Genomic DNA, 21,112 nt, shown 5'->3' with positions numbered 1-21,112 from the left:
TCAGTTGGTTTTCACCAAGATTGAGTTCAAATAATTCAAGATACACCTTGTTCCAAAAACAAAACACAGCTTTCCTGGGGCTACTCAATCTTTTTCAGGTTTTTCTTCCATAAAAGGCCACTCTTGCTGAGTAACTTCATTGCCTTCTGGGAAAAGATGTGCTACAGCATTGTCCTCATCAACTGGAGAATGCCTTCTGGAATAGCAAGTAGTTATGGATGTCTGAGTCTGCGTGCTGCCACATTATGATGAAAAACAGCCACCTTCCTGCCGCCTTGCTTCACCTCACTGTGTTGGAGTTGAGTTTAGCCACAAAATTCAAGATGGCAGAAACACGAATTGCTTATAATTTAAGATCGAAGCCACTTAGAAAAGTACAAAGGGAAAAATTGACCAAATAAAACAGAGCTCTTGCTATTTGTAGTGTATCTTCTTTGGCAGTAGGCGATCTTGGCAGTAGGGGTCGAGAGCAATAGGGTCTTGCTCTTGGTTTCAATTAGATTCTTCAGTTCAATAGGATTCTCAATCTTCCATCAAGTAATGCCATCCTGGGGCTTTAACTTATAAAAATTTATTTCTAAATGAAGAAAATTAAAAACCCTATCTCTAAAAAAGATATATATTGCAACATTATCTATAGTGAAAATCTGATACAATGTAAAGGTCCAACAATAGGGGAATTACTAAGTAAAGTGGTACATTCGCTGGATGGAATATTGTACATGATTAAAATATTGGTTATTAAAAGCAGGGAAAATGCTTGGGTATAATGCTGAATGAAACTGATGATATCCAAAATTATATGAATATTATAATTTCTTTATTCCAACATTTTAAACATTACATGACAAATACAGGTACATAATTACACTATAAAAATTCAAATACATGTATATAATCTCATTATTAAAATTCAAAAAAACTCAAAAAAGTAATAATCTTTCTTTATGACTCTCTCTAATCTTACTCTTGTTTCCAGATGTAATCATTGTTAATACCATGGTGCATTTTCCTTCTCACCTTCTATACATTTCCATGTGTCATTTTCTTTCATAATGAGATTATATCAAATCTATTGTTCTACAACATGCCTGTACTACTTAATGATATGTGTTGGTAATGTTTTCTTTAACTGACATTTCTATTATTAACATTGCATCATATTTTTAAACATCTACTGAATTTGCCAGCATGAACATGTTGTCATTTATTTAACCATTCTTCTACTGATGCAGATTTAGATTGTGTCTGTTTTTTTAATTCTGCAAACAATGATTCAATGAGCATTGTTGCACATATATCTTTGTGTGCTTATGTGAATGTTTCTGTAGGATAATACCTCAAAATAGAATTTTAATAGATACTGCCAAATTGCGCCCCCACAACCTTTCCCATTATATGTTCAAACAAATGGAATATAGCAGTGCCTGTATCCAAAAGTGAATATTTTCAATTTTTGCCAATAAATGATGCCTCATTGTTTTAATTTCAATTTTCCTGATTACCAGTGAGGCATGCTTATTGCCCACTTATATTTCTTCTTCTATAAATTGCTTATTTGCGTCTTTATGGACATGATTTCAACCAGGAAAAAAAAAATGAAATGATAAAAAGAAATACATAAAGACATTCATAGTAGTTGTATTAGAGAGTAGAATTATAGGCGATTTTTTCTCTTCTGTAATTTAGAAAAGTTTAATTTGGTTACTTTAAAAGGTTTTTTTGTCCTTTTTTTTTTTTTTTTTTAATGAAAGGAAAAGTCACAAGTACCTCTATGGCTATTCTTTAGTTACTTCTACTCTTTCAAAAGCTGTTTGGGACTGTTTATTGAAAATAAGCCTATACCCTTAACCAGCCATGGTAAAAAAGCCAGAGCGGGTTGCTCACTGTTTGAGGCTGCATGCTTTTTCATAAGCTTGAAAAAGCAACACTGATTGTTGGTTCTGATCCTTCTGCTATGGCGGATCTCAGATTCTGTTGTGTCATCTCCACTGAAAATTTGGCATCAGTGTGCTTTGCCTACTCCTGCTTTCAGCTGGTAAAATTGCATTACTCACACAAGAAACTGCTGAAAGAATCAGTGATAAAAATGAATGATCTTCTCATAAAGAATATGTTTTATGGGGAAAAATGATTTATTATTTCATAAAATTGTCATTTGTCCCTTTGTCATTCTACATAAAACCTATGGGAGAACTGCAGCAGCTCTGGTGCTCCCGAACAAAGTTGCATATTGAAGAATGTAAAGGCATGAAGCACACGCTAACTTCAAGTCCCCGTGCTGATTTTAACACTTTCCTATTGATCTGTGCTCAGACAGGAGGCCAGGAGGAGGCTACAAGCATTTCTGGGGACAGACGGCATAGCTTGGAGCAGGGAGAGGACCGAAGCCAGGACCTCGGTTATCAGGCTGTTTGCAGGGATCTGGACACGAGGTGAGGAGAGAACAAACTCAAAAGTGGAATTAAGTGAGGAAGACTCAACACCTGGAGTTGGGCTTTGGAGCTGGATAAACTGGGGTTCAGATCCTGACCTGGCCTCTTTCTGATTAGAGATTTTGGGCAAGTAGTATCTATTTTAATCTTAGTTTTTTTCTAACTTAAAATGGGGATAAAAATACAATTGGCCTGTGAGAGTTATTGTCAGAATGGGATAATGTATGTAAAGGGCTTGTACAGCATGTAGTATAAAGATACTGCTCAGTAAATAGTGATGTGACATTGATTTTATTTTTTTTAAGTTTAATAAAACCAGAATCAGGTGGTAGGGCCCAATCATGGAAACTGGCATCAGAGTTTGCTTTCCATGCCCTGGAGGGCTTGAGGGAGGAAGTCCTGTCCTATATCATTTCCTTCTTTCCGTGCTTGTTCTTGATTCCTGCTTATTCCTCCAATTCCTCGAGGATTTAGAACCAGCACAGGCTCACCTGAGAAGGAAACCTTACACTATATGGCTTATGCCTGTTTAAATCCCCTGAGTCTAACGGCAGGATTGGCTTCAGATCTTACAGTGAGGATAAAGTGGACCGGAGGGGGTCTCTGGAGGGGAGGGCAGGGAGCCAGGCAGGAAAGTGCTGACAATAGACGGTCTGAGAGGCATTTTGAAGGGGAAAAAAAGCCTTACTAATAGCTCAGAGGTATCAGTGAAGGAGGGAGGAGAGTCCAAGATGCGTGAACATTTTCTGGCCTGAGAGAGATGGAGTAGTGGAGACCAGGATTCTCACCACAGCTTTCCTCATACATTCTGCTGCTTGTAGACTCGGACTGGCAGTCAAAGCAAGTCTTCGCCTAGCGCATCTGGTTTACCATACTATAATTCTTAATACTTCTGTTTTCTATTTGACGACTTCTATTTTTTTTTTTTTTTTGAAAGACCTCTCGCTATTCCTTCTCATTGCTAATTTACAATGCATTTACGTAAAGTGATTCCCATAGCATCCAAGACTGCTATTAGCAGTAGCCAATGATTTTTACAAATTGTCTCTGACACAAACTGCTTTCAGAAAGAGGTTGTATCTTTTACCACAAACTGATTTTGCAGAAAGATTCCCTGGGAATAAGTTTTTGATTGTACAAGATTTCCCCACATGATTCAAATTTCTGATACAACAAGTCATGTGTTCTACCTATTGATAAAAATACCCCACGGCAGTTGACAGTCTAAAATGATCTGTTATGGGGCCAGCCCGGTGACATAGCTGTTGAGTGCGCGCGTTCTGCTGCGGTGGTTCGCATCCCAGGCACGCACCGCTGCACCGCTTGTCAAGCCATGCTGTGGCGGCGTCCCATATAAAGCAGAGAAAGATGGGCATGGAAGTTAGCCCAGGGCCAGTCTTCCTCAGCAAAAAAGAGGAGGATTGGTGACAGATGTTAGCTCAGGGCTGATCGTCCTCACACAAACAAATAAATAAATAAAATGGTCTGTTATGATATTGATAGGAATGATGCTGAGAACTTTACCTGCCTTATTTCACAGCAACTTTATGAGGATAACAATCTTTTTCTCATTTTATAGATGAAAATTAGAGTTTAGAGAAATGAGATTACCTGCAGCTGCTAGGGAGCAGAGAAGGAATTAAAACCCAGGCTATTAACTTTGTACCTGCAGCATGCATCTCAACCTGGGTCCTGAGGTTTCACAGAAAAGTGACAGTGCTTCCTTGAGGCCACAGGCTGCATCTTCCTGGAATGTCAATTTTACTAGACTCTTTAGATGAAGACATTTTACACCAAATAAGCATGTATCGCTAGAATGTCTAGATTCATCAGCTTGGAGTAGAAACAACGTCATCCTACACCAGAACCCCAGAGAATGACAACTCTGAGATCCCCACTTGCCCAATTTATCAGGATATGCAGGCTTTCTAGTGGCTCTTCTGATACGTTCACTCAGGTTCAGACGGTGAGTCCTGTCTGCTCTAACCTTTCACTAGTTGATGCGGATCTCAAGTGTTCTCTCTTGAGGATGGACGACAACACAAACATGGCCCTGGAGGCTGGATATCTAAGAACCTGGCCACCTCTGTGTGGCTGCTGCTGCCCAGCCTTAGCATAGATGCTTAGTGTGGCTGCTTTCTGTCTGTCTGTCTGAGCCAACTGCTTCTGCAGCCCGGCACTCTATGGCTGCCCTGCCTGCTCTGGATGCCCTCCTTTGCTCTGGATTCAGGAGAGGGGAACTACTCTATTCTTCTGTGCTGATTCTTCCAGGCATTCCCAGGTTCTTCTCTGAGTCCAGGGCCTTTCACCCTGTGTAAAAGAAACCTTAGTTCTCTTCCCAGGCATGTCCCATCTCACTTCCAGACTGGCATGTGGTCATGGGCAGCTTACATCCCATGACTAGAGTTTATCGAGGTCCTCTACAAGCAACTGGCATAATCTTCTTTACCAACTTACAGTACAAATACAGATATGCTTTATAAATAGGTGCACTTTTTGTTTTTCAAATCAATTGTTCATGTTCTGCATCCCACCTCTGTCTCATTCAAGAACTCCAGGGCCTACTCTGTCCATAGGGATTAGTCCCTTCTCCAAATGCCAAGCAAAGAAAAATAGAAAATCCAGTTACTCTACTAGCACCATTGATTTGGACACTGCTACAACATGTTGCTGTGGGATCCTAATCTCACAGTTGACAGGCACAGTGACACTTTTGCTGGCACAAGTGTCCCATGCTTGGCCCCCAATATTATTGTTGTCTTAGTTTATGCGTCTAAGGTCAGCCACTGCTCCAAACATAAGTCCATGATTGGTAGATGAATCTAGACAAGCTTTCAAGCCTCAGCCCAATATAGTGCTGAAGACAATCTTTTCCCACAAATGTCTGGGCCCAATCCACCTTCCTCTTTCCTCACGGTGAGTTACCCTTGGATAACGGGGCCTTTGGTAGGCTTCCCAATTAGCAAACTTCGTTGGGGCTACTGTAATCCAACAAAGATTTTTTTATTTTTAAAAATAATTTTGAACTTTAAAACCAGAAAGGGCTCATTACTTCCTGAGGAAATCTCTTTTAACTCCCTACTCAATTTGGCTCCCCTCACAAAGTTTTGCATATCAACGGATATTATAGTGACTAGGAAACTGTATTAAGCATCTGTCACCACTGATTCTCAGGAGACAGATGCTAACTCACATTAGGTGTCCCTATCTAAGGATAACTCTGAGTTCTGACTGTAGCTGATCCCTGCCTCAGAAAGGGGACAAAGTTTTACTTTAATATCTGGTTCTCTACTTTATAACCTTTAGTAACCTTTTCAGTATGATAGACAGTGAGAACATCGTTTTTTTTTTACCTGGAAAAATCCCACCTAAACTCGTTATTCCTAAATCTGGGTTAATCTATTTTATCCATGGTTACCTGATTATGAATAGATGTCTTATGGATTATAAAGCAAAACTAATATTATTTTTTATAGGTAAAACATAAAATGACAAAAGTATTTTAAGCTTGAGATGAGCAGTTATGGGTGGAACCCCCAGACTCATGTCATTTAGGGGTACTTTGGAGGAAAACTGGAGAACTACTCTAGGTCCCAAGTGTAAAGACATTGTTAGACTGTGGGTCTTATATTAGACCTTAAGAAACAGTGTTAGGTACAAAGTTTTTAATTTTCGTATTACACAATACGTATTAATAAAGGTATATGCTACAGGCCGGCCCCGTGGCTTAGCGGTTAAGTGCACGTGCTACGCTGCTGGCAGCCCGCGCTCCACTGCTGGCGGCCCCGGTTCGGATCCCGGGCGCGCACCAATGCACCGCTTCTCCAGCCATGCTGAGGCCGCGTCCCACATACAGCAACTAGAAGGATGTGCAACTATGACATACAACTATCTACTGGGGCTTTGGGGGAAAAATAAATAAATAAAATAATTAAAAAAAATAAAGGTATATGCTATTACTTCTCAGTAAGAGTGGTTAGTGTAACCTGTACTCTTGTAAATGTACAAGACTATCAGACTTTACAAAGAAGTCAAACTGAAACAAATTCAACCAGTCAGAATTCAGTAATGGTCCTACCACAACACACCCACATACAAATAGTTTTTGTCAAAATATGGTAGCTAAACTATAGCAATACTAAATATGATACTACATAAACCTGATAGAGAAATTTTAAAAGGAACTACCTATGTTGAATGACTGATTAAAAAATAAGAAGATTTTACTCTGAACAAAAACGTTGATGAGTATGAGAACGCAACATGATAGAAAAATTTTACTCAAGAGAAAATATCAGAGAATATTAGAATGTGTTTCCAATTTTCCAACGTGACAAAGGCGGCAGATTTGAAGAACACAACTTGCCTCCTCTCCCACAGTCTTCAGCTCCAGAGACCATTTGGTGGCTGACTCACACACTGGTGGCCTATGGGTCAAATCCTGCTTATTGACATATTTTCTTTAGCCAGCACAATATTGTAAACATTTTGAATAAATTGTTGACATTTTAAAAATTGTGAGATTAAAAAAAAATTTCCGAGTTCCTTGAAAAAGAGAATTGGCAACAATCACGTGTGGCCTATGAGTCCTCATCAGGACCACCACTTTGCACGACTTGAGGAGATGCCATCCACATGGATTCTAAGTAGATGATGGTCCCTAGAGTTGCACAGCACTTTGGTCCTTGACTCCTCATCTAGCTTGAATCATTCATTTATGTTACCTAGGTAACCCATGTTTAAGGACTCTATACACCATAAACTGTGTAAAAACAATCACAGTTACTCTCTTCTCCCTATGGAAATCATCAACGTCTAAATGGAGCTCATGTAGGAGAACAAAAGAGGGATCAGAACCAGTGAATCACAACAGAGATGCTTCAGGATTGGTCAAAATAATAAGCATGGAGGAAATTCATTTGACGGGCAAAGCATGGTCACTAGAAAGCCTCAAGTAAGAATGGTCCAAAAAGCAAGCAGGGAAGATCTTTAAGGGTATTTTTCACAACAGGCAGGTGAGGAACAACCACAGTTGTCTAGCAGCAGACATTATTCCAGATCCAGGAAAATAGCTGAATTCCAGTAAGTTTGTCTGTACAGAAAGGGAACTAGAAACAGCACCGGGTTGAGGGGGGAAATCTCTACAAGGCAGGATTCTCTCATCCTTTTGGAAGTTGGGAATTGAGCAGGCACCTAAAGTTGAGATTTAGTGCTAGGATTGTTGTGTGTGCTGAAAACACTGTTATATATCAGAGTGAAACCAATATCAAGGCAAATCTGGTGCTGAGCTTCCCAACTGGAAATCTTGGGTTCATTGAATTATATGCCTGATTAGGAACAGGAATGGTCAAATCCAGGGGCAAAGGTCACAAACACAAACACCTAGCCATGGGGGTTGGACTGACAAGAGACAAAGGGTCTAAAAAACTATTAGAGTCAGACTAAAGGTAAAGTGCTGATGACTTTAAATGCCCTGAAACAAATTGTTAGAAAAGAGTGGCTAACATTCTGTAATTCAATTCAGAGAGCTGGGTGGTTTCTTATTACTTAATACATTTCTTCACATCTACATTGAGTCAATACTCCTGAACTAAATATAGAACCATGGGTCAAGAGTTTTCAAAAGTTTTTTGAATCTATCCAATCCAGAGTCAATCACCCTTCCCTATAAGGCAAACAAGAATGTGTTCCAGATGCTAGCCTGTCTGTATTCATGCTTTGCTAGGAATTATGGAGCTAGATCCAGTGCCATACAAATGTGGCGAGAAGATGGGGCAGCATGGCAGCACTTTGTGGGCCAATTGGGAAGGCAATTGTCTCTGGGCAAATGCACAGTACAATCTTCGTCGTAGCTCCTCCACCTGGTACTGACTTTATAGTTCTATTTCCTAAAGACTCAGCAAAATGACAAAATGAATGAGCCAATGTTTCTTTCTGTGCCAATATAATCACTTAAGAAAACTCACCAGTTACTTCTGTACTTATCCATGTGCTATTCCAGAACATGGCATGACTAACTAGAATGAATTAGACAGCCCAAGAGGGACCAGGTCCTAAAACTAGAGTTAACCATGAAAGTTGGAGCAGAGATGGAAGAAACAGCTCTAAATTCTATTTTAATTGATTATTAATGTATAACAACAAAAAAAATAATGGCGACTATTATTACTCTCACTTATTATAGACCACACACTAAATATGCACTAATACTCCATATCTCATTTAAACAGTGATGGCTCCAGATTACCTATTTGAAGAGTTTTCTGCATAACAATGGTTATAGGTGGATTGAGTGGGGGAAGTGATTTGTCCTGAGGCTTTATTTGCATAACAAGGACACCACTTTTCTTATTCTTGCTCTACAACATTATCCAAAAATTGGAAATGAGGCAAGAAATTGGACAGCATATATGTTTTTCACTATCTTACGAGGAGACTGTTTAATATCCCAAGGATATTTAGAAGAATGTAGTTTGTCCAGGTTTAGTGAAGATACATGTTACATGTAATTTGTAGATTTTTGTCTGGTAGGAATGCAAATAATTCCTGTCCAGTTGCAAAGATAACATTGAGGCTTACGGTGTATTGCCTTGTAGGCATTTTGTATCTCTTAGCAAATTCATTTCATCATCCTTTTGTGTGATTGACTATATAACTCTCCATTTTCAAATTTTCTCTTTTGCACTAGCTTTACCATCTTGCTGGTTCAAATGAACCAGCAATTAATTACTAAATTGAATAAAATATCTGACAAGGTTCATTCTATATTTGCATGAGTGTCATGTTTTTAGCTTGGGGGAAATGATAACAGATATGCTGGAGGCACGGCCATTGCTGCTGTGGTTGGGACCAAGCAGCACTTGCTGAGCTTGTAGTCCCGCTGAATACTCCTGAAACTGCTGTGGAGTCTCCTGCAGCCCAGAGTTGACAGCTGCTGCTGCTGAGTGCACCACCAGAAGCAGAAAAATAATACCTTCCCCCTTCCTCCCAACTTCCCAGCCCTTTGTAGAACCAGCAGAGCCTCCTTTTGCACAAGGTAACCAAAGGAAGGTTGTCAAGAGAATGTAGAAAGTCTGTAGACTTCTTGCTAACCATGATATTAGGAAGAACACAAAAAGGAAGAAATGGAGCTGAGAGCTAAAAAGCAAATAATTGGCACAAGGAACAAATAAACGCAGATGGAAGGGGACACTAAAAACACCTCATATTATCTATAACATATATATGATTATAAATCCCATTTTACAGGAAACACGGGTGCAGAGAGGTTAAGTAACTTGCCCAAGATCGCATAGCTGTCATGTGGCAAAGCTGGGGTTTGGATGTAGGCTTCATTCTAACATTGACTGTTTACCCATTATGCTATATCGCCTCCCTCATAAGGTGGGAGATTAATGGGAGTTGTTGGCAGTGCAATATGGCAGTAAGTATTGAGAAGAGTAAACAAGAACTTATGGAGCCAGGATGATACGGATCCAGGAATCAGCAATATTCAGAAATTGGAGCAAGCAGGTAAAAATCTGTGGCCCCTAAAATGTCCCTATGCATTATTCTGAAACTCAGGTTCTAATTCCAAACCTTAGAGGACTTAAGAGGGAACAAATGGGAAAAAATGAGGTATAAGTTACTAGATAGAGATTCAGTAACAGAGCAAGCCAAGAGCTTTTTATTAGCTGGGGAACAGGATCAAGGTTAGAAAGCCACAGGATCCAGGTTCAAAGAAATGGTTAACTATTGAAGTCCATATCAGAAATTCCAGGGGATATCATAATTGCATCTTAGCAGGGTTTTTTTCCCTTCCTGTCATCATTCTGTAGTGATTAAGGACAGGACGAACTCAGATGAGTGTCTGCTCTCCCAAAAGAATTGGAACTAAAGGCCTGCTCATCACCTGCCTGGTTTCTGCTAATATAAGAGGAACTCTGAGACAATGAGCTTAAATTAAAGTACAGGAGAATGTCTGCATAGCCATTTTTAAATTCAACCTAAGAGAACACTTATCAATGAGATCTCATCACTTATTTATCATTCACTCACTTATTAATTCACCTAAAAACATAAATTAACCACTGAATCAAATCCTGGGAATACAAAGATGAATCAAACTCATTCTTTGCCTTCAAAGTGTTTACCTTCCAGAGAGAAGTCAACTATGTGTAGGCAGCTATCTGCATTGTAAAGCAGAATTAAATAAATACACAAGTAAAGAATTACAGGAGAAGAGAAAATAATGTCTCAAATTCTCACTGAGAGGTGAGAGAGGTTTACGGAAGAGGCTGCTTTGTGGTGATTCATGATTAAAGTAGGATCATACTACTTATATGAAATTTGTGTCCTTTTTTTCAATTTTATAATATTATGAGGACACTAGTAAATGTGGATGTACCTCCTCTGTTTAATAGCCGTTTTTGTGCTTTTAAATTTCTCTCTCTTGCCCAGCGCCCTATGTACACACACACACACACACACACACACACACACACACATTTGTATTTGAACTTAAAATGTCTAGGTGTACCCACAGGGTAAGTCGTGAAGTGGGATGAGGTGGGGAGGGAGATGAACAGATGTCTTGTAATTTTGCTTCATACACTATTATTTTGATTGATATTTTTTGGGCAAGGATGAAATATCTTTACAATAAATTATCTTTCATAAACAATACCTCTCCTTTTCCCAGATCAATATGATTCTGACAGAGAGAACATGGTACGATGGGGGCTGAGGAAAGGAAATGGCAGATAGTATATAGTTTTGGAGCAAAGAGTTATGGAACTTGAGGCTAATTGTGTTGGGTCTTAAATGCTTGAGTACTCAGAAATCTTTTGGCTGAAAGCAATAGAAAACTGGACTTCATCTGGCTTAAGCATGAAGGGAACTTATTATTCAAAGTAATTGCGAAGTCGAGAGATGTCTTTTTCAGGCATAGCTGAATCCAGGCGCTTAAACACTAACTTCAGAAATATTTCTCTCTTCATCTCTTGCCTCTACTTTTCTCTAGCTGGGCTTATTTTCAGGCATGAAAATGGCTCTGGCAGTCCCAAGCTAATATCCTATTGGGTTAGGAACCTCAGTAGAAAGAAAGCTTTTTATTCCCCCAAATTCTAGCAAAAGTTCCAAAGCCAGCTCTCTTTGGCCTGACTTCAGCCATGTCCCCCCTGTGAAGAATCACTGGTTCCAGGAGATCTGAGGGCTGCGATCAGCTACATTGGCCTCATTTTCCCACCTCTAGAGCATCTTCCCTTGAGAATGGGAAAAGAGCAAAAAGTTTAAGGGACATGCTTAACGGCCATTATCAGAAGAAGGGGAAATGAATTGTGGGCAGGAAAACACAACAGAAAAGTCATGCTAAGGGATTTGTGGATGTGAGGAATGGGGGCATGAAATTTTTTTAAAAGCCCTTAGCATGAGTGAGAAATGAGTGCATCCAGCTAATGACACACAACTACAGTGTGAGGAATGATTGGCTCCCTGCATGCAAGACAAAAATGACCTCAGAGACCACAGTGGATGATGAGTTTCTCATAAGGAAACACTGCTCTGGTTGTTTTCAAGAGAATGAAAAATTTTCATATTGCAAGATATGGATGCATATTCCCAAAGCAGCTAATTTGCTCATAAGGAGATCCTTCAGTAATAGGACAATAATAGCAAGAAATGTTCCCATTGTGTATGCAGATGACCCAAAGACCCACTGTCATTAAAACATGTAACTCTTTTTTTTCTTTAAATTAATCAGAATGCATCCTGTTTGCCCACGAGCAGCAGCTTATCTTCCCAGAATTTTGTTTCTTTCTAGTTCCCTCTCCTGCTTATTCGTTCTGCTCCCCCACCCCTATTATTGATTCACTAACATGACATTATTTTTGCTATATAATGCAGAGGCTTGTTAAGTGAGTATATGCTTCCATTTGTCATCTGCCTTATTTGGCTGATTTTGAGCCCATGTCTCTATCCCCTTGGTCTCAGTTTTGAATGCTTTCTTCTCTGTTTCTTAAAGTTGGTTTCAGCTCTGGCAGCAGCTTTCTTGTAGGGGGCTAAGAATCATGTGTCAGCTAAAGCATTTCTCACAAGTGAGTGTGCCAGAAACAAGTCTGAAAAATTAAACACACACACACAATTGTGGAATAGAATCTGGGCTCATCCATTGCCTCACCATCTCCCCAGCCCCTGCCACCACTACTACCTCATCAGATATGATGATGGTTCATTAAAAGTTGGCATATTTTTGGAGCTGGCCCGGTGGCATAGCAGTTAATCGGGTGCACTCTGCTGTGGCAGCCCGGGGTTCGTGGGTTTGAGGGTTCTAATCCCAGGCGTGCATCAATGCACCGCTTGTCAAGCCATGTTATGGGGGTGTCCCATATAAAATAGAGGAAGATGGGCACAGATGTTAGCCCAGGGCCAGTCTTCTTTAACAAAAAGAGGAGGATTGGTGACGGATGTTAGCTCAGGGCTAGTCTTCCTCACCAAAAAAAAAAAAAGAAAAATGTTGGCATATTTTTACTGTTCATTATAGTTTAGAATATGTAAAATATCATCCATTACCTAAATTAATTATAGAGGAATGACTACATCATGCTCACATCTTTTCATTCTTTATTGTCATGATTTTCTTTCTAGATCTCTGTTGTGGAGGGGATGTGGAATTGAATGACATGAGCTTTAAGATTCCTGGCAACATTTTTAACACTGAAATTCTTATGTAACTATGATTCTATGAATTCACATTAAAATTTAGCTTCACTTTATTCCTCAGTGAAAACAGGCTGTTGACACTTCTAAGGTGTCGCTGTTTTTTTGAAAATATACTACAGAATATTTGCTGGAGTATCATGAATAATTAAAAATAAAATAAATTTGTCAAAAAGTAAACAAATTTTGCTCTGTGAGCTAGTGTCCTTTACTTTTTAATCATGGTTCTATATGATGAGCTGTAAAACATCCTAATACGCCGTCATGCTCCTCGTCATTAATTATAAATGGCAAGTGGATGCCGTCCAGCATTTTATATGCTATTATGTTCTGACTTCAGTTCTGCTTCCAACTTTGCTTTTACCAGATGGATAGCTTTGGACAAATACTAACCTAAGTCTTAGTTTCCCCGTGCAAAAAAAAAATGTAGCTACTAATACTTACTTAGTACATATGGCAGGATATTCTAAAGATTCTGAAGATCACAGAAATGTAGACTAAAAGATTTTGCTAAATTATAAACTACATATCACTTTAAATGATAAAGTATATACAGCTATAGGATATGGTTTGAATGCAGGCCGTAAGCTCTTTAAGGGCAAGGATTTGGTCTATTTTGTTCATAACAGTGCCTGATATAATAGACACTCAATAAATATTTGTAAATGAATAAATTAATGACTATTCCTGGACTATTTAACACTTGGCCAGTGTTATGAGTTGAATTGTGTTCCCAAAAAAGATATGTTGGGGGCCGGCCCGGTGGCGTAGTGGTTAAGTTCGCGCACTCCACTTTGGCGGCCGGGAGTTCGCAGGTTCGGATCCCAGGCAGACCTATGCACCGCTTATCAAGCCATGCTGTGGTGGCGTCCCATATAAAGTAGAGGAAGATGGGCATGGATGTTAGTCCAGAGCCAATCTTCCTCAGCAAAAAGAGGAGGATTGGCAACAGGTGTTAGCTCAGGGCTGATCTTCCTCACACACACACACAAAAAAGATATGTTGAAGTCCCAGCCCTGGGACCTCAAAATGTGACCTTATTTGGAAATAAGGTCTTTATAGATATAATCAAGTTAAGATAAGGTCATACTGGATTAGGTTGGGCCCTAATCTAATGACTGGTGTCTTTATAAAAAGAGGAAAATTTGGATTCAGAGTCGGAGAGGAGAAGACCATGTGAAGACAGAGGCAGAGATTGGAGTGATGCATTAATAAGGCAATGATTGCCAGCAACCATCAGAAGCTAAAAGAATTAAAGAAGGATCCTCTACTAGAACCTTCAGAGAGATGATGGCCCTGCCAACACCTTGATTTCAGACTTGTAGCCTGTGAGAAAATATATTTCTGCTGTTTTAAGCCACCCAGTTTGTGGTACTTTGTTATGGCAGCCCTAGGAAACTGATACAGCCAGGATCTCGAACAACATGGCCCATGTCTATGATAATGTAGGGGATCACTATTTTATCTCAGTCTTCATATTTAGAAATTTTATTTTGGAGAGAATTTGATTTACTTTGACCTATATAAATGCATGGAACAATTAACTGTTATAACAGAGGTTTCTTTATTATCATAAAGGCAAATAGCAGTATCTCTTAAGCATTAGCAATTCTGTCTTAAAGAATATAATCTTAAGCCCACACAACTGTCTACATAGTTTTCTGTTTTTTGCCAATCACTTTCATCTAAACCATTTCTTAACATATGCTACTTAGATGTTAATAGGCCTATAATATTATACAATTCCCAAAAGATATACGGTTGATCACTGTACAAGTCATATTTTCAGATACCTGTCTTGTCTGAAAATAAATATTTTTATTCGTCATATGCAACTTTCTGGCTACAGTCTGACATTGGCATAATTTGGATAGTTAACTACTGCTTGCCTGTAGAGTTTAAACTTGAGGTGTCAGTGGGCTGATATAACTCCATCTCAAAACACTTAGTGAGCACATAGATTTGAAGACTGGAGTAGTCACTTAAGAGAGATTACTTTGGGTCCACAGAATTCGTGGGGCAATATGACTGGTACATTTATATTGTGGATATCATTGAATCATAAATAATGGCATTTGTTGTTAAGGCAACTTTAAGCTCCATATCAACAATTTTGCAATCACCGTTGGTATACAACCTTTCCCCCTTTTCTCAATTATAAAAAATGTACCCGTAATTCACAAGTCATTCTTATGAAGTACTCCCAACTTTTCAATTCAGTCTTTCAATAGGAGGATATACTTTACATTAGAAAATCCCCAATTTACAGCTTTCTCTTTGCAAAGACACTTCTGAATTCTTATACAAATATAAAAAGTTTTCCATAGATTCATCATAGGACAGAATTTATAGAAACTTCTATCTGGATATCCAATTAATATTCAAGGGCATTTCAAATATGCCAAGATTTGTCATGAATTATGTATTGTTTTAGATTTCTATAATCTCCTTATTTTCTTTGAAATATATGCTATAAATCTTGCTCTGATTCCTCCAGTTTTTGATATATTTTTATTTGAATCATTTTTCTGTTCTAGCTTTTTCTAGGGATTAAACAAAATATGATGATTTGCTAAAATTAGAATGAAGCTTTTTCAAAATCTCTAAGTGCCTTGGGCCAGCCCGGTGGCACAAGCAGTTAAGTGCACACACTCTGCTGCGGTGGCCCGGGGTTCGCCGGTTCGGATCCTGGGTGCGCACCGACGCACTGCTTGTCAGGCCATGCTGTGGTGGCGTCCCATATAAAGTGGAGGAAGATGGGCACAGATGTTAGCCCAGGGCCAGTCTTCCCTAGCCAAAAAAGAGGAGCATTGGTGGATGTTAACACAGGGCTGATCTCCTCACACACACACACACACAAAAATCTCTAAGTGCCTTAAGTCACACAAAGTTGTTTTTGTTGTTTTTCTTTATATGTGTTGGTGCAGTATTTAAAATGGCATTTTATTTTTAAATTTTTGTGCACAGGATTGTCACAGGTCTGCTCAAATATATTAGGTTTCGTGTTATTGGACTCTTTTGGTCAGAAAAACATCCTCATGCCAATATTCAGGCTGATCAAAGTAAACTTCTCCATTAAAAATATAGCATATTATTGCATTTTTGTCCCAACAAACACCAAACAATGGTAAGACTTTCTTTTTCCTTTTCATGTTATTTTGGAATTCTAGGTAATGGGTTATTTGCCTGGAATTCTAGGCAACGCATATGTGCAAAAATATTCTAATAAAAACCGTCAAGGACAATGTCAGATAGAGTGGGAAGAGTATTTTACAATTTATTAATATGAGCATTGTTTTCTCATTTTAAAAAACACCGTCTTAATAATATTTGCTGAAATGCTTTCATTCAAAGAAAAACTTGCAGCATCTGTATTTCAGCAAGGGAATTATGGAAAAATTGTCTGACTGGGAAACTATTCGAACGGTATCTCCAATATAATAATTTTCTACATTTTGTTCTGTCTCATCAATGCTGAAGTAAATGAACCTCTGTTTCATTTCCTCATTTTTGGAATCATATCAATAGATCAAAGAAATTAGAGACATTTTGATTAAACCATTATTCTGCCTGAAAAAATATCCCTGATAAATTTTTTAAAATCATTAGAATTTAAAAAATCAGATTCTAAAAAATTATAGACTTTGATTTTTAAAAAACTCAACTCATTTGATCACAAGAGCAATTGTGAGAGATTATGCAGATGTATTTTTGTAAGACATATTTTTTGTTTTGCTTATAAGAACTTTTCCATTAAATTGATTGTCTATCCTTAAGTCACCTCTGTTTCATCATTTCTCTTGCTTTCCTATCTTATATGACTATTTATCCAAAACTTAATTGCTGAAAGGCAAAAAGGCATAGTAAAACCCAAGTCAAAATTTATCTCATCTATTTCCTAAATGTCAACTAAATCTTACAAGTATACATTTCCAGTAACAGGTGAAGGAGTATTCTTAACAATCTGCTCTCCACCTCTTCATTCTAGTGGACCCTATGTCAAAATCCATTTCTCCTTCCTGTCGCCTTTTTGCCTTGGTATTCCTTTTGACTGCCACTCTGCCTCATTTTGACCTTTTCTCACATTTATAGATAAACACTCCTGGACTCAAAGAGGTTTAAAATAACTTGCCCCAAATCACAAAACTAGTAAGTGTTGATATGAGTCTGTCTGACACTTAAACTCTTATTCTTTCCACTATTTCAAAAACTACTCCAGCAAGAGTGATTCCATGTACACTTGTGTGCTGGCTATTAAAAGTAAATGTGTTAGAACAGTGCTTCTCAAAATTTAATGTATGTACAAATAAGCTAGGAATCTTGTTAAACTGCAAGTTCTGATTCAGGAGGTCTGGGGCAAGGCCTGAGCTTCTGCAGTTCTCATGAGCTCCCAGGAGCTGCTGAGGCTGCCACACTTCAGTATGAAGGCCTTGTTAGACCTAGCAGAGGTTGGATATGGTTAGTTAATCTACTATTGAATTTTGTTCACTACTTTTCCTACAAACACCCTTGCTTTTAGTGTATATTATCTTAGTCTTTCTTAAATATTTTTAAATGATGGTCACAATGAGTCAAACATTTTGGATTTATTATTACAATAAAATAAATGAGTCTCAAATAAATGAATATTCAGGATTATTAGCCAATCTGTCAGTTCCTTGTGTCCTTTTTCTCTTGCAATGGAACTGGTGGAGGCATCATTAATAAAATAAGTGAACTGAATATGATCTACTCTAACAGGCCATTTTCTCAAGAAAGACAGTAGGGGCTAAGTGGACAATTTTGAACTTGTGCTGTCTCCTGCCCCTTCCAACATTTTTATCCAAGTGAAAAGAGGTATGAGGAATATGACGAACAGCCTTGGAGATGTAAATCACCATAGGGCAGACAGAAGAGCAGGTATGAAAGTAGGGAAAGGGCTATTCTCAAGCACAGGGTAGGGGCACGTAAAGGTTGGGGGAAAGAGCTTCAAAAACCAGACGAACCTAAGTTGGAATCACTGCCAGCCACTTACTGGGCATATGACTTCGGGCAAGTCACTTATCCTCGCTAAGCTTAGTTTTCTAATCAGCAAACATCTACCCTGCAGTGTTGTTGTTAAGATTAACAGAATGATGGATGTAAAAAGACCTAACATATGGTGGGCAAGTCACAAATTGATATCCTTTTGCTATTTCTACCTGAAGGTGAGCTGCTAAGTGCTGATTTTATGCACACAGCCTTGAAGGAGTTTTCCTAGCTTTTTCTGTCTTGCCCCCTCCCTGGAGTGTCTGTCCAGTTGTCCTCAGCACCAAATAGTATCAAAAAACGCGGTCTAGAAGAATTAATCCAATCCTAGACAAGGCACTCTCAGTGGTGTCTGGGTCACCCAACATCCCACTTACATTTGCACATACATTATGATACTGTGGGTCATACATATTTTACCAATTAATGCAATAGGGACTGGGCCTATCCCTACAGTCATTAGATCAAGTCTAGTTTGGTCAGAAAGCCTTACTTGACAAACTTGAGCAAAATAAATTTTCTAGGTGTTTACAATGCAGAGAGAAGCCAGAAACTTTAAATAATGAGTAACTGAAATTCTGAAAATAATAAATTCCATCATTTTTTTAAAGCAGATTCTTTAGTGAATTTCTGTTAGCATTTCACATTTAGATCTATAGTCTTAGCACGAACAAGGTTTCTCACACTAACCTCCACTTTTGTAAATCTATGATAACTGAAGGTACTCCTTCAGAGCTATTTTGGATGCCATTTTAACTGATAAGCAATGGGGCATGAGGAGGAAGGTGGAGGTGGGAAGTTGGATCTAGGACTCACCAGTATGCTCACCAACACAGGAAAGTGATTTGAATTTTCCTAACTACATACTATTTGGGGAGATCATGGGGATGTTTTTCAGCCTCTGGATTTAGGGGTTTGGAGTGGAAATAACCTTTCTGGGGAGATATGGCCAGCTCTATAGTAAAAGTGGCTCCAGGGTCCGTTAGAAATTATTGCCTGTGAATAAAGCGGGTATTTCTGGGTGTCTAATAGCCTAGGAAATACAGTATCACTAAATGAATTTCCTACCTCTAATTCATTAATTTCTCCACTTCCTTCATATCCATCATTCTCTACCTTCCTTCACCTCCATAATTATCTAGTTTGGATTCCACAGCCCAATATGGCAATTAGTCCCTTGTCCCTATCCAATCACATCTCCCTAGCAAAACCCCATCCTGAATGAATCCATTACTCACCTTTGCTGAGCCTTCACAGGGCAACTAAGTAGATGGTAGAGAAAAACTACAGCTCCAGGCAGACTTATATTGTTTACTTGCCTCAGTTGAGTCCTTGACACTGCCCAGAAATCTGCTCTTCCAACAAGCTTGACCTTCCATCCATAGTAACTACTAGTTCTTACCTTCTCTATTCTTCTCTGACCTCCCCTCCCCGCCTCCCACCATTGCCATTTTCTGCTGATGACATTGCCTAAGACATTTTAGAGAAAATAGAAGTTATCAGATAAGAGTTTCCTTATCCATTGTCATCAAATCTACAATGTATTTCCTATTCTACTTCCATCCCCTTTTTCCTGGATGGTCCCTGTTATGGGCTGAATTGTGTCCTCCCAACACTCATATGTTGAAGTCCTAACCCCCAGTACCTAGAATGTGACTATTTGAAGATAGAGCCTTTAAGGAGGTAATTAAGGTAAAATGAGATCATATGGGTGGGCCCTAATCCACTATGACTGGTCGATTTAAGAAGAAGAGATTAGGACATGGACCAAGGGGCAACCATATCGAGGACACAGTGAGAAGGTGGCCAACTACAAGCTAAGGAGAGAGGCCTCAGGAGAAACCAAACCTACTGACAACTTGATCATGGACCTCTAGCCTCCAGAGCTGTGAGAAAATAAATTTCTGTTGTTTAAACCACCCAGTCTGTGGTATTTTGTTATGGCAGCCCTAGCAAACTAATTCCTTATAATAAACCTCTTTGTATATATCCCTATCTTTCTATCTATAGAAATTCTATCTATATAATATATATAATATATTATTATATATTATATAAATATTTTATAAATAAAATATTGATTCTGTTTCTCTGGAGAACCCAGACTAAGAGGGACCTAGGCAGATATTCATGGACTCTTAGAGATGAAAGAGAACTTAGAAACTATTTTACTCCTCAAACCAATTCTTACAACATGATAGTCATCTGAGTGAGCCATCTTACAATTTGAAACAGATTGTATAAATGTAGTGTTTGCTAACGCAACAAAGGTTCTTGGGAATTTTATGTGGAATGTTCCATATACGCATTTCCATATATGTATCTGTACATTTCTCCAAAGTGAAGCAACTAGGTTTTCATCAGTTTCTTTTTATTTTTAACTATTTTTATTACAGAAAATTTAAAACCCATACAAATGTAGAGAGAATAGTATTATAAACTTCCATGTACCCATCACCCAGCTTGAACAGTTATCAACTCATGACCAATCTTATTTCATCCTCACCCCCATTATTTTGAAACAAATCCCAGACATCATATCGTTTCATGAATAAATGCCAAACAGCTAATTTACAAATACATTTTTAGAACACAATCCTCTCCTGATTTGAAGATTTTCTGTATTTCCACCTTGAGTTGAATAATGGATTTGTTAATTTTCTCTTTTCCTTATGGACATTCTTCCATGTATGGGAAAGAAATAAATCATGCTGCCAACTACTTAGCCACATTTTTTCTATTTATGTAGACTATTCTGAGTAGAGAGTCAAATTTTGGGTCTGTCACTAAGTGTATGACTTTGGTCAAGATTTTAGCTCTCTGTGTCTCAGTTCCTTCATCTATAAAATGTGAAAATGCTTGTTGATTTTGCCTGTGACATGGAACTCAATAATATTGGCAATTATACTAATAATACTTATTATTATTATTATTTAATGTGAGAACTAGAGCAAGAATATACAGGTGAAAGTGAT

General features: G+C 38.4%; 1 protein-coding gene and 1 long non-coding RNA gene across 3 annotated transcripts in view; one reads left to right on the top strand and one right to left on the bottom strand.

Annotated features, from left to right (window-relative positions):
* The window catches only part of LOC147915187 (uncharacterized), a 74,178-nt gene that overhangs the window by 8,130 nt on the left and 44,936 nt on the right, over nucleotides 1–21,112 (bottom strand). The gene's annotated exons all lie outside the window — the stretch shown is intronic.
* The window catches only part of LOC147915188 (uncharacterized), a 59,680-nt gene that overhangs the window by 8,080 nt on the left and 30,488 nt on the right, over nucleotides 1–21,112 (top strand). The window contains exon 2 of the mRNA XM_087439975.1: nucleotides 2,317–2,435. Within this exon, the coding sequence (XP_087296101.1) occupies nucleotides 2,317–2,435 (119 nt within the window). The remainder of the gene's footprint in view (nucleotides 1–2,316; nucleotides 2,436–21,112) is intronic.

Source organism: Ceratotherium simum, chromosome 15, assembly GCF_057802395.1.
Source record: "Ceratotherium simum simum isolate JZ-2026a chromosome 15, ASM5780239v1, whole genome shotgun sequence".
Lineage (NCBI taxonomy): Eukaryota > Metazoa > Chordata > Mammalia > Perissodactyla > Rhinocerotidae > Ceratotherium > Ceratotherium simum.
Note: the sequence above shows the minus strand (reverse complement) of the source record. Positions and strands in the feature narration are given on the sequence as shown.